Source organism: Python bivittatus, unplaced genomic scaffold (genome assembly GCF_059951505.1).
Source record: "Python bivittatus isolate LINGU-HERP-01145 unplaced genomic scaffold, Pbiv_v1 ctg000220_np1212, whole genome shotgun sequence".
NCBI lineage: Eukaryota > Metazoa > Chordata > Lepidosauria > Squamata > Pythonidae > Python > Python bivittatus.
In genome coordinates this window covers 34315705-34329378 of record NW_028277048.1, presented here as the reverse complement: position 1 = coordinate 34329378, position 13674 = coordinate 34315705, and the positions used below count along the sequence as shown (strand labels likewise).

Here is a 13674-nt window from a genome sequence, read left to right as displayed (position 1 = left end):
ACCAAGATGATGACATTCCCTCAAGAGAGGGACCCTTCTCTTACCAGACGCAAACCTTCTCTTCCTGATCTTACTGGATGGGCAGAATCAACCGAAGAGGTAGTTTCAGACATATCCAGGCCATCAGCCATATAGGTGCTTAAAGACGATAACTAATCTTTGAACTGCACCCCAAAACTAACTGGCAGCCAGTGCTGTTTTTATAGCAGTAGTGTTACATTGGGAAACCTAGGAATTTGGCTCATTTTACCAAGCATGTTTAACCAATTCTTTTTCTAAGGTGGTTCATCTCAGTTACTGCTGGACAAGGAGAAACAAATACCTGCTGGCCCACCCATCAGAAGTAGGAAGCCTCCAAATTAGGTTAGTTCAAATATGGCAACCACAAAAGTTCAAGCCAGCCAGCACAGTGACTTGGGAGTCTTTAATCCCCGTGTCCTAGCACCTTTTGACAAAACTCAGTGCTTTTATGGCCTTGAACAAGGAGGCTGCAGTCCTCGGCACACTTAAACAGGGGCAACTTCTTTGAAATCCAGTATAACTTACTACTGAGTGGATAGACATAAGCTTAGGCTGCAAGTGTCCCATAACAGGCACTCAAATCAGAGGTCATATATGAAGCTTTTTTTAAAGCCTCTTGTGCCTTTGTGAAATGGGGATAATAACGCTTACCTACCTCACAGGCGTAATTTATGTCTGGGGAGCACTGTGAGATCCTCGGATGTGAGGTGCTATAGAAGGGTAAAGGATTATTGTTATTACAGAAGTGCTTTCTGTCTTTCTCCCTATTTTTTTTCTTTCTTGGATCTTCCATCATTAACAAGGCTACAGTGGCAGAAGGTGAAGAGTGACCACACAAAGAGGACCAGGTTTAGTACTGCATTCTTCACCAGCCCCAATCCACAGAGCTTTTTGCATGCACAGCATTTCTGATGCACTCTGCCAAGATTCTGCCATTCCTTTTCATGGCAGGAACAGAGGCATGCACGCACATTTGTATCTACGGCTAGCTACTGAATCTTTGCTATGCATACCTTGGTTGAGTGGCCTTTTATACTTCTCCAGCCTCTCTGCTCACGGGGGACAAGCAGGTCTTGTTGACATCTCTCTAGGTCTTCCATAGGCACAGAGATTATCTCAACAAGCTAAACCACGATTTTACTGTATAGTTGGGTATTACCAAAATATTAAGGGATCAAACCATGGTTTAGCAGTAACTTGGATTAAGTAATGTATCTGTATTAGACTAGTTGCCAAAGTAACTGGAATCTGTACCTAACGCAACTGATACACAGTTTGGCACTTTGAAACAGAGAATAAGATAATAATTGCTCCATGGAATTAAACCATGGAACATGTATGCTTAATACTCTTGTAATTGCCTTAAAAACAAGTTCTAGTCTGTTTCCTGAAACCTTACCATTCTCACAGCTTTTAGAAAGGAAGTGAACAAGTCATAATCAATTATATTTTGTATGCTAATCAGTTTCAGTAGAATCTACCATCAATATATGCAGGAAACTCTTTTTCAAGTGTTTTAATTCAGTAGAAAGGTGAGAGAATTTTTTTTTCTTTCTGTTTTAAAATTTCACATTTAAAATATTGCTTATCTTTATTGAGATGACAATCAATCCCAAAATGTTAATTTGGATCATCCATTGACAGATTTTTTTTTTAAAAAAAGAAAACATAGTTCTACAAACTCATATATTTTACGAGACTTTATGAAATATAGTTTGCTACTACATGACATAAACATAATCATCATCACAGTATGGAATGAAATAGTCTAATTATATGATCTGTATGAGCGATTACCTAACAAGAACATTAGTTATTTAACATATTTGTATTGAAATTGTACTAGTTCACATTTTTTATTATCTCTGTCACTTTTCATATTAAAGCAAAAATATGTTGATGTTCGAAAGCTATAATGATATTCAAGGTTCATAATATCCATAGTAAAACCTGAGTATTATTGAATGTGAGTATATAAATAAACTGATTTTAAAGGCATATTACAAATATCTGGTACACTAAGTAGAAGATCTAGGCCAGTTGGATGATGATGATGATGATGATGATGATGATGATGATGATGATTTTTTGCAAATGACATCCTTTCACCCCTCCACACAATCCATCCTCTCTCTCTCTCTCTCTTTGTATGTCTGAACATTAAACCAAGGTCTGAAGTTAGTTTAGGATCTTGGCATGTTCCAACTGTGGTTAATCTGAGGCTTTCATAATGAAACCAGATATGACAAGGAAAGACCAAAACCCACATAAAAAACTTACAGTTAGTCCTTGCTTAATGACCCTACTTGGGACTGGAATTTCCATCGCTAAGTGGTTATTAGGTGCAACATCACATGACCACACTGTTTAGTGAAGGCAGTTCCAGTAGTCCTGGTTGTGGTTGTTAGGCGAGGACAGCGCCACTGTTAGGCAAGGACCTCACACTTCTCTTGCCCTGCTGCACTCGCCTCTGCTTCAACTCCCTCCACCTGCCTATCAGACTCCATCTCTGCTCTTTCGGGTGCCCTGCACTCCACCGCCACCTACTCCTTCTGCCCCCAGCTGACCTTCGCCATCTTCTTCCTCTCACTGCTGACGAGATGCACCCAGCTGAGGCAGCTGCTGGCTCTTTGCAACACCTCACATGGCCTTTGCGCCTCATCAGCAGCGAGAGGAAGAAGATGGCGAAGGTCAGCTGGGGACAGTAGGGGGCGGCAGGGGTAGGCAGTAGCAGTGGAGTGCAGGGCAGGCAAAAGGGCAGAAATGGGGGAGAGATAAGCAGGTGGGGGGAGTTGAAGAGCACGCTGCGGTCATAAATGAGGCCAGGCTGCCAAGCACCTGAATTCTGAATATGTGACTCCAGGGGTGCTGCAGCAGCCGTAACGTGGGGGACCAGTCGTAAGTACCATTCATTCAGCGTTGACATAACTTTGAAAAGTCACTGGACAAATGGTTGTTAAGCAAGGACTACCTGTATTTCTTCAATTATCAGAGTACAACTAAAAATGTATACAAACAAGATCTATTCCTATTTCCATATTCCACCTCATATATTTCTGATTCTGCTGGTACAACCCAAGTTGAAAGGAGATGCAAATACAGTATTCTCATGTGCTTGTGTGTATACATACAGGTAGTCCTTGAGTTACGACCCCTTGTTCAGCGACTGTTCAAAGTTACGATGGCACTGAATGAGGGGTCTTATGACCAGTCCACAAAGTTGCAGCCATCGCAACATCCATCCGCAGGGAGGACCTCATATGACCGTGACTTGAGACTTCCTGTTTCTCCCTTCACAACCTGTGCTCCTTGCTTAACGATGGCAACAGGGACTGCTGTCACTAAGTGATGCAGTCATGTGACATCACACTTTATGACTGCATCGCTTAGCAATGGAAATTCCAATCCCAATTACCCTCCTTATGCAAGGACTACCTCTACATATACACACATATGCTTCCCTCACATTTTGAAAGAATCAACATGAAGAGATTCAACTCATTCTAGATAAAAATTAAGAGTTATTCCAGAACTCAAGTCAGACTAAGAAGCATCTACACCAGCATACTATTTCCGACAGAAGCAGCCAAATGCTTAGAAAAAACATTAACTAACATTAACATTAGAAAAGACAATAATAGTTACATGTTAATTGGTGAGGGAAAAAACCACAAATCACTTCTAAAGCCCATTCCTGTGTGACAATCGATCACAAAAGAGAGAAAGAGTGTAAAGGAACACCTGATTTTTAAATATGGAAACAGGATGTATGGAACATAATGCAGATACTGGATCCAATTTTATGAATGACTGCATGTGTGTGGATCTAGATAACTTATGATTCACCACTGTACAAATGACCTAGACTCTACTTACTTGGGGCTTTCAAAACTGAATGAAACTTGACCTTTACACTTGTTCCTTGCAGTTCACAATTTGACCTGATCTCATCCCCCTTGGCTAGCATCATACAGTGTTTTGTTGTTTTAAAATCCTGAAGAACAGCTGGGGTGAATTTGGGTGGTTACTGCATACCAGGAGAGAATCTTACTCTACCTTCACTGCCATTATTTGCCCACTGGGCATATGTCGCATCATCTCTACCACCCCATATGCACCACGTCCTAATTCTGATATTGGCTCCAGGTCATCAGCTTTAACTTCAAAGTTCTGTGAAGAAATAAAGTCAAGAAAACAAAATCAGGAGTTAAAAGGTAGCTCTCCTTTCCAATTCAGCCAAAGCAAGTAGGTTGCTTAACTCTCCATTTTCTTGGACAGTTTCCCTAAAGGGAAAGAATTAAACAATTTTCACACATTAAATCAGTTTGGTTCTGTCTGCCTAATCTTGCCCATGGGTTTTATTTCTTGTGCTGGATTAGAGAAGTGGTTGGCACAGGAGACATCATCTCTTTGGGACCCAAAAGGATACTGGCCCATCCTCATCCCTCTTCCACTCCTCAGCTCAGTTCAGACATTTGTCCTCTCAATCTTTCCCAGGCACCTGATTTCCTTCCTCATCTTTTGCTTTGATATAATTATTGTTCCCATTATGGCTTTTCATTCAGAAGAGAAAAAACCCTTTTCTTCTACAGCTTTTATGACCACTAGGCCAATGGATTAAATTCAGTTTTGCAGAAACTGCTATCTACAAATAGACAAGGCATTAAAGTAACTAGTAACTGTAAGCATGGGTATTAAAAAAAAAAAATGGATGGCATGTTCCTGTCAAAGAAATGCTGGATACCCTGCAATTCTCCCTGGTAAAAAAAAGTAAAAACTGAATAATTTCTTCAGACAGCAAGTAAAAGGGAAGAAAACACATCATATAGTAGTCCTCGAGTTACAACAGCAATTGGGACCAGAATTTCCATTGCTAAGCGATGCAGTCGTAAAGCACAATGTCCCATGACTACACTGCTTAACAATGGCAATCCCACAGTCCCAGTTGCCACCATAACCCCAGGACCGTGAAGATCATTAAGCAGGAAGAGGCGGGAGTTCCAGGCAAGCAGGCCAGAGGGTGGGATCTACAGGTAAGAGGTGCAGGTGCCAGGGGGGAACACCTTGGGCAAGCACTCTAGAGTGTGGGTGGGTGTGTGGGTGCCACGGGTAGGCGCTACAGAAGGCAGGTGGGCGAAAAAGCAGCAAGAGCAGGAGTGACTTCTGACTTCCCGATGGCTTCCCTGTTGACTTTGCTTGTGGGAAGCTGGCAAGGAATGTTGGAAATCACGATCATGTGACCGTGGCTTGCTGCAACGTAATCGCAAACTAGGCACTGAACACGTTGATCATGATCATGTGACCGCAATGACATTGCAGCAGCCAGAACTCCAAGGACTGGTCTTAAGTCCCCCTTGTTCAGCGCCATCGTAACTTTGAATGGTTGCTGAATGAGTGGTTGTAACCTGAGGACCACCTATACTGATGCTCTTAGAGGAAAGTTAATTCAGTGCCTGTAAGAGTGCCCCACATCATTTTAAAACGTTAAAACTTTTTGAATGTTGGCTTAAGCAGATGAAGGATATAATAGATAAAAATGTAAATAACAAGACTCAGAAATTACATACATACATACACAGAGAGAGAGACACATATAGGACTGCCTCGTTCACTTCTATTCACTTTTTCATTAATTTCCTTCTTAGTCCCCTCAACAGGTACACAAGCAGACATACCCACTGTATTTTATTTTCCCCATACCTTGTCTCCAATATTAATGCAAGCTTTAGAATCCAAATCTCTAGGTGGCCTGTGAAATTAAAAAAAAAAATCAGAGCAAGAAAATTATCTGATTTGCACTTAAATTCATTGATATAGAAATCACCGCAAATACACCTTTTCCCTGCTATGAATACCTGCATAGGAAAAATGCATTAATTCACTCAGAAAAAAAAAGCCTGCACTGGACTTTTTTTTTTTTTTTAATGTATTATGGGAGTTTGGGAATTAATATATTTATTTCATTGTATACTTGGAAAATACAGCTCTTCTAAGAAACCATTACTTATACATGTGAGTTTCCTGTCAAGAAATTTTCAAAATGTGGATGTAAGACTTAGAGGTTGCCAAGAATCAGCAAGCACAAGGGGTTGTATAACTGTCCCAAGTTTTAAAAAATATTTTTAATTAACATATAATGATCAATAAAACACTGTACATTTTTTTAAAATGTAAGAACTTTAAAAAACAGTAGCAGCAACAACTATACAAAGGCAGCAACCAAACTATTCAAAGACCCTCAAAAGTATAGTTTGGTGTCAGGCATAAATATATTTTTAAACTTAAGAAAATATCTTAAATGTTAAACACTTATTTAATCCATCTCTCCAATTTCTTTTAATAAAAGTAAATTACTTTGTTGATACATTTAAAAAATGGAGACCAGAACAGTATTTAAATAAAGGATTCTTCATAATTCTGCTGCTGTGTAATTTCTAGCCAATGCCCATCATAAATAACTCTGACCAAAAGAAAGATGTACTACAGTTTTCTAGTGGTTTCCTCTAAATAAGAGTGCCTGCCTTGTAAATTGAAACAACAGTTTATGTAACACTGAAGATCTTCCGAACTCGCTGTTAAGAAATATGGCCCAATTTCATAGGCCATCTTTTGAATGTTATTGGAATTCCCCATTCCTGTGAACATTTCAAAAGCTTTCAAGAGAGAAATTTAGATCTGTTTGCCTCAAGACCACATTCAGCAAATGACTCAAGGGCCAAATTAATTAAAGAAGCAAAAGTGGGGGAGGGGGCATCCTTCCCCTCTTTTTTCTCTTCTGCAGGTCTACATGTTTATGCCTATCTATTAGTTACAAGGCTGCAATGTTCTCTGATGCTCTCCTTATCATCCCCTTCTTTGGATAAAGTCCTCAAAATGGAGACAGCTCTAAGGAACATCTGGGCTGGGAGGATGGTAAAAAACCTGAAGACCTATTCCTAGAGGGAAGCTTGCAACCTAGAGGACCTGTTTCCTCTCACTTCTTTACAATGCGAACAAAAATCTACGGCGTGCCTCTCTTCTGTATGGATGGCGTGTACACAGCAGCCAGCTGTTGGGAGAAGTTTACTGATTCACTTCTGGCACTTTCAAAATGGAACCCTCAAAAGCCATACAATCCTATATTAGGAAAGGAAAGAGCCATTAAGGCTTTCAAAGAAACAAAAATGTAAAGTTGATACAAATAGGAGAAAGAGAGGGGGAGGAGGGAACTGGGAAAGAAATAACAACAAAATCTAATTGAGATTTCATGTGTTTCAGAGACAGCTGCCTCATCATGTTATTATCATAGCATTAAAACAGGCACTTTGGGGAAATAGTGTGCACCGTGAGTAGTGTGCTGTAATGGTCTGTGAGAATGTCCTTGAGAGACAGGAATAGGAGCAGCAGGAGCAGGAGCAGCAGCAGCAGCAGCAGACAACAGTCAGATAAGAGGCAGCTTAGCTTGCAGAAGCAATGGGGGAGTGGCAAACATTTCAGAAGGGACCCTCCCAGGTTTCTTGGACTGTACAGGCAAGGGAGGAGAGAGATACTTTCAGACTTGCAAGACTGATGTCAGCCCTTAAAGGTAGCCCAGACAAGAAGCACCAACCATAAGTACTACTACTACCTTTACTGTAAGATTACAGTAACAGGATCTTGCAAGTCTGAAAGTACATCTCTCCCTTCGGAAAGACAGCACAGGTTTCTGAGGACAGTGCAGAGCCTACGGAAAACAGGGCAGGTTTCCAAGACAGCGCAAAACCTGCTCTGTCTTTCTGAAGGCTCTGCGAACACAGTGCAGGTTTCCGAAGACAGCCTTCTGAAGGTTCGGGGAGCCATGTGGAGGATATGTTCGCCAGAGGAGCTGGGTCCGAAAAGGAGACAGCACAGGCAGCAAGGCGCTTCTGCTTTGGCCGCGGCAGCTAGGCATAAAAGGCAAAAGGTTGGTGTGAGGAACTGGGAGAGAAGGCATCTGGGCGAATGAATGCTTCCTGGGGCAGCTGGGCTGGGGCGTCTGCAGCTTTGTGCTGAGCTGCACAAGAGACTTGCGGTTCTGCTTGCCGCCCTGCAAGGCAGGATGCAGGGTAGCCAAAAGGGCAGAGATTGGGGGGCAGAGATAGGCGGGGGGGGGAGTTGAAGCACCCTTGCAGTCATAAGTGCAGGCAGGCTGCTAATCACCCAAATTTTGATCACGTGACCACAGGGGTGCTGCAACGGTCATAACTTCAGGCATGAGTCGTAAGTTCCTTCATTCAGTGCTGTCGTAATTTCAAACAGTTGCTGAATGAATGGTCATAAGTCAAGGACTACCTGTATATATCTTGTATCTTCCATGACAGAAATAGCTCTAAGTAAACTGAGCAATGCTGAGTTTTGCCATAAATCCCTCCTTTTGCAAAGGGTCAGTCATGTTTCTTTTTAAAAGGACTCCTACTTAAGTCACACTACAACTTAACACAGAAAAACCAGGAGATGTTAAGTTGAATTCCTCAAGTAATCCAAACTCCACATGCCCAAGTTTTCAACTTCTGATATCAATATAAACTTGCTTTTGGTATTTCATTTCAATTAGGTATTCCCTCTTCTTAAATATTCCTTTTTTAAAAAGAAGAAAGATTGCTTAAGTAACTCAGAGCTGCAAACAGCAATACTGAAGATGTATTCATTGCCTGTTTTAAACTACTTGCATGATATAAGATTATAATAGTTTAACTTCCATGGATATCTCAGAGCTAAATTTTGATATTGGGGTGAATATGAAGCAGCTACTGAAGATCATTACTTTGCATCCACTTCCCGATCAGCAGCAGCTAATGATGTGGAGTTGGAGTCGGAAAATACTGTGACATCACAATGTGCAGTGAATTCTAGCAGATATTTCACAGAACCGGAGTGGACCAGTTTTTAGGCATCACTGGCCACATTACATGATGGAGTGATAAGTGACAGCCTGCACACACATGCACACATTCATACATATATGCAGACACAGCTTGTGCCAATAGTCTTTATGTGGCTAGGATTACTAAGCAGGGAAGGCTGAAGACCTCTCCCACTTTCCTGACCCTTCCTGATTTATTAATGCTGCAGCCACTTGCTGATTTTATTCAGTGCCCTATATCTGCAAGACGTAATGATTATAGTGCAGAAGCTAGGGCAATAGGTGTTCATTTCTGCTCAGAGAGGATGCAGTTTCTCACTGAACCTTGAAGAAACAGAACCTTTTAAGAAAAATGGTAGTGGCTATCACAATGCTAAGGCAGACTTACAGTAAGGAGGCAACAGGCAAGAGGGCAGAAATGGTGGTAGACTCTTGTGATGGGCCACATCAAATAACCAGAAAGGTCACATGTGGATACTAGAACAGTGCAACTATACATGTGATAGTCTCTTTACGGTGGCAGCTCCTGTAAATCTGTATCTTTATCAAAGAGTTATTTTTATACTGACTTTCATAAATCATCTTGTTTACTATAAGACATTTATCTGTTGATCATTCTACAGTAGCTTTAAACCTTCCCCATTCCCAGAACTCCTAACTTTTCCCCACCATTGGCATATTTAATGTCTACTGGTGAGGTAGCCAGACCTGGGTTGCCATAATTTCCAGGCAGAAGCATCTGTTGATGATATAGGCATGGCCAACTGAAAACTAAAGAAAGGAGAAGAGAAATAGTTCTGCTCTAGGAAACTGGTCCTAGAGCATTCAAGAGAATGTTCAGTCTGAAGAAGTCCTTCTATTGATTGCCAGAGCAGCATCAGGTTCTTGGTGAAGACTGTACTTCAGTTGGCTGTTTTAGGTGCCCTGTTATCATTTGCAAAAAGAGGGGGAGGGGGGAAACACATACTGTATCAGGTTTTCCAAAGGACACCAGAAGCTAAAACAGATCTCCTTTTTGAAAGGACATATGGCAGACACAGTACAAGAGCAGGGGGGGAAAGGTTGTTATGCTAGCTAATTGCCAAATTAGAAAGAAAGGCCAGCTTGACACATCTTGGTAAAGTAGTCTCTGTGTTATCTAACAAATTTGTCAAGGTACCCTCAAGTAATCATTAATCCAGCAAACGTCAAGGCTCTAAGTCACTCTCTATGACCCTGCACGCTAGGCAAACATTATCTTTTTACTGGAAGCAGTGGAAGTGACTTTAAGAATTTCCCAGGCCAGAGCAGACTAAGAAGCAATCTAACTGAAGACATAACACAACCACAGAAAACAAGAGACAAGGCAGCAAACAGAAACTTGGTTTTCCTCCTGCTGATTGTTGCAGCTAAGGCAAGAAGATTTTACCTGCCATTATCATCTATTTCACAGCCTTGAAATGAATGAAAACTCCCACAACTGAAGAGTCAAAAAGTTCAAGTACAGAGCTTGTCAGAATACAATGTAAAAACAATCCAAGAACTGCTACTCCAGTATGACAGTTTATGGTCCCAGTATCCTAAAATCAATGCAAGAACTAGCACACACCAACCGCACTATGACTTCCCCTCCATTAAAGGATAAGTCCCTGTGCATTATCTTGCACTGCTTTTTAATCTAGTTTGCAATTAGGAAAAAATTATTCAATAGCCTGAAGCAAGCACATATTCTATTATCTTGATAAACCGTTACAGATTTGTGCTACCACATAATGCACTAATCTGAACTCTTAACTCTCTTTAAATACATTTTTAAGAAGTAAAGAAGGAGCAAAGGTCTTTCCAGGAAGATCTATCCCTTACAGCTCCTTACTTTCTCTATTATAATAGGTGACCTTGCTGCTTTGTACAGATGCCTAAATCAGTTAATTTCCAGTTCTCTGAGTACCATGTGGAATGCCTTGCAGCAGTCCAACTAGGAAGTGACTAAGGGTCAGTAACCATGAGCAAGACCTCCCAATCCAGGAATGGGCATAAATGGTGAGTCCAAGAAGACCCTCAAAGTGTGTACCAACTCTGTCTGCAGAAGTGCTATCTCATTCAGAGAGAAAGATCATTTCTAACACTTCACCCCCACAGTGAGTCAGGGCCTCGGTAATCTAGTCCACGGTTGCCATGAATCCCCAAGGTACCTCTGAACTTGCACCTAGAGAGGGGCAAATGGAAGTCCCCAATGCCCTAAGTTTGGGAAACTCTACTGCCAAACTGGCCATAGCATCAAGCAGCTCAAGTAGGGCAGCCCCTTTGCAACAGGAAGGTTGGTACACTAGCAGCAGTCCCCATCTGATCCTGCGAGCCCAACTTCATGAACAGGATCTCACATCCAGTTTCTGCAGAACAGTACCCCCAGAAGCCAGTGAAGTCCCTCAAATGACAATCACCACACCATTGCCTCTACCCCAGAGCTGCACACCAAACAAAACATTGGTGGGCACATTTCCAAGAGGGGCACCCCCCCCTCAATGCCCAGCCAAGTTTCAGTAATACGTGCAGTGCTGGCCCTCTCATCAACAATTAAACAGTTGTTGTTTAGTCGTTAAGTCGTGTCCGACTCTTCGTGACCCCATGAACCATATTGCGCCAGGCCTTCCTGTCCTTCACTGCCTCCCTGAGTTTGCTCAGTTTCATGCTCATTGCTTCAGTGATGCTATCTAACCATCTCATCCTCTGCTGTCCTCTTCTCCTTTTGCCTTCCATCTTTCCCAGCATCAGGGTCTTCTCCAAAGAGATCTCTCTTCGCATTAGGTGACCAAAGTATCTGAGCTTGAGCTTCATTATTGATCCTTCCAATGAGCAATCAGGGTTGATTTCCTTTAAGATTGACTGGTTTGACCTCCTAGCAGTCCAGGGGACTCTCAAGAGTCTTCTCCAGCACCACAGTTCAAAGGCATCAATTCTTCGGCGCTCAGCCTTTTTTATGGTCCAGCTCTCACAGCCATACATTACTACTGGAAAAACCATAGCTTTGACTATGCGGATCTTTGTCGGCAAGGTGACGTCTCTGCTTTTTAATATGCTATCTAGGCTTGCCATAGCTTTCCTCCCAAGGAGCAAGCGTCTTTTAATTTCATGGCTGCAGTCTCCGTCTGCAGTGATCTTGGAGCCCAAATAAATGAAGTCTGTTACTGCTTCCATTTCTACCCCTTCTATTTGCCAGGAATTGATGGGTCCAGATGCCATGATCTTAGTTTTTTTAATGTTGAGTTTCAAGCCAGCTTTTGCACTCTCCTCTTTCACCCTCATCAAGAGGCTCTTTAGTTCTTCTTCACTTTCTGCCATTAGGGTGGTATCGTCCGCATATCTGAGGTTGTTGATGATTCTCCCTGCAATCTTAGTTCCGGCTTGTGATTCTTCCAGCCTGGCATTTCTCATGATGTACTCTGCATATAGGTTAAATAAGCAGGGTGACAGTATACAGCCTTGTCGTACACCTTTCCCTATTTTGAACCAATTGGTTGTTCCATGACCGGTTCTAACTGTTGCTTCTTGGCCTGCATACAGATTTCCCAGGAGACAGGTAAGGTGGTCTGGTACTCCTATCTCTTTAAGAATTTGCCACAGTTTGTTGTGATCCACACAATCAAAGGCTTTTGCATAGTCAATGAAGCAGAAGTAGATATTTTTCTGGAACTCTCGTGCTTTCTCCATGATCCAGCGAATGTTGGCGATTTGATCTCTAGTTCCTCTGCCTCTTCGAAACCCAGCTTGTACATCCGGTAGTTCTCGGTTCATGTATTGCTGAAGCCTAGCTTGTAGGATTTTGAGCATAACCTTGCTAGCATGTGAAATGAGTGCAACTGTGCGATAGTTTGAGCATTCTTTGGCATTGCCCTTCTTTGGAATTGGAACATAAACTGACCTTTTCCAATCCCGTGGCCACTGTTGCGTTTTCCAGACTTGCTGGCATATTGAGTGCAGCACTTTAACACCATCATCTTTTAGTATTTTAAATAACTCAGCTGGAATACTGTCATCTCCACTAGCTTTGTTGTTAGCAATGCTTCCTAAGGCCCACTTGACTTCACTCTCTAGGATGTCTGGCTCAAGGTCAGTGATCACACCAGCGTGGACATCAGGGACATTAAGATCTTTCTTGTATAGTTCTTCTGTGTATTCTTGCCACCTCTTCTTAATCTCTTCTGCTTCTGTTAGGTCCCTGCCTTTTTTGTCCTTTATCATGCCCATCTTTGCACTAAACGTTCCTTTGATATCTCCAATTTTCTTGAAGAGATCTCTAGTCTTCCCCATTCTATTGTTTTCCTCGATTTCTTTGCATTGTTCATTTAAGAAGGCCTTCTTATCTCTCCTTGCTATTCTCTGGAAATCTGCATTCGGTTGCTTATATCTTTCCCTTTCACCCTTGCTTTTCGCATTCCTTCTTTCCACAGCTATTTGTAAAGCCTCATCAGACAGCCATTTTGCTTTCTTGCATTTCTTTTTCTTTGGGATGGTTTTAGTTGCTGCCTCCTGTACAACGTTACGGACCTCCGTCCATAGTTCTTCAGGCACTCTGTCTACCAAATCTAATCCTCTAAATCTATTCATCACCTTCACTGTGTACTCACAAGGAATATGATCTAAGTCATACCTGAATGATCTAGTGGTTTTCGCTATATTCTTCAATTTAAGCCTAAATTTTGCAGTAAGAAGCTCATGATCTGAGCCACAGTCAGCTCCTGGTCTTGTTTTTGCTGTCTTTATAGAGCTTCTCCATCTTTGGCTGCAAAGTATATAATCAATCTGGTTTCGGTATT

General features: G+C 41.8%; 1 protein-coding gene across 2 annotated transcripts in view; it reads right to left on the bottom strand.

Annotated features, from left to right (window-relative positions):
* Positions 1-13674, bottom strand: part of MAP2K6 (mitogen-activated protein kinase kinase 6) — a 120062-nt gene that overhangs the window by 42147 nt on the left and 64241 nt on the right. For both annotated transcript variants that reach the window (XM_088138331.1, XM_088138330.1), the window contains exons 3-4: positions 5722-5770; positions 4078-4191 (exon numbers count right to left, since the gene is read on the bottom strand). In XM_088138331.1, coding sequence (XP_087994457.1) covers positions 4078-4191; positions 5722-5770 — 163 coding nt within the window. The remainder of the gene's footprint in view (positions 1-4077; positions 4192-5721; positions 5771-13674) is intronic.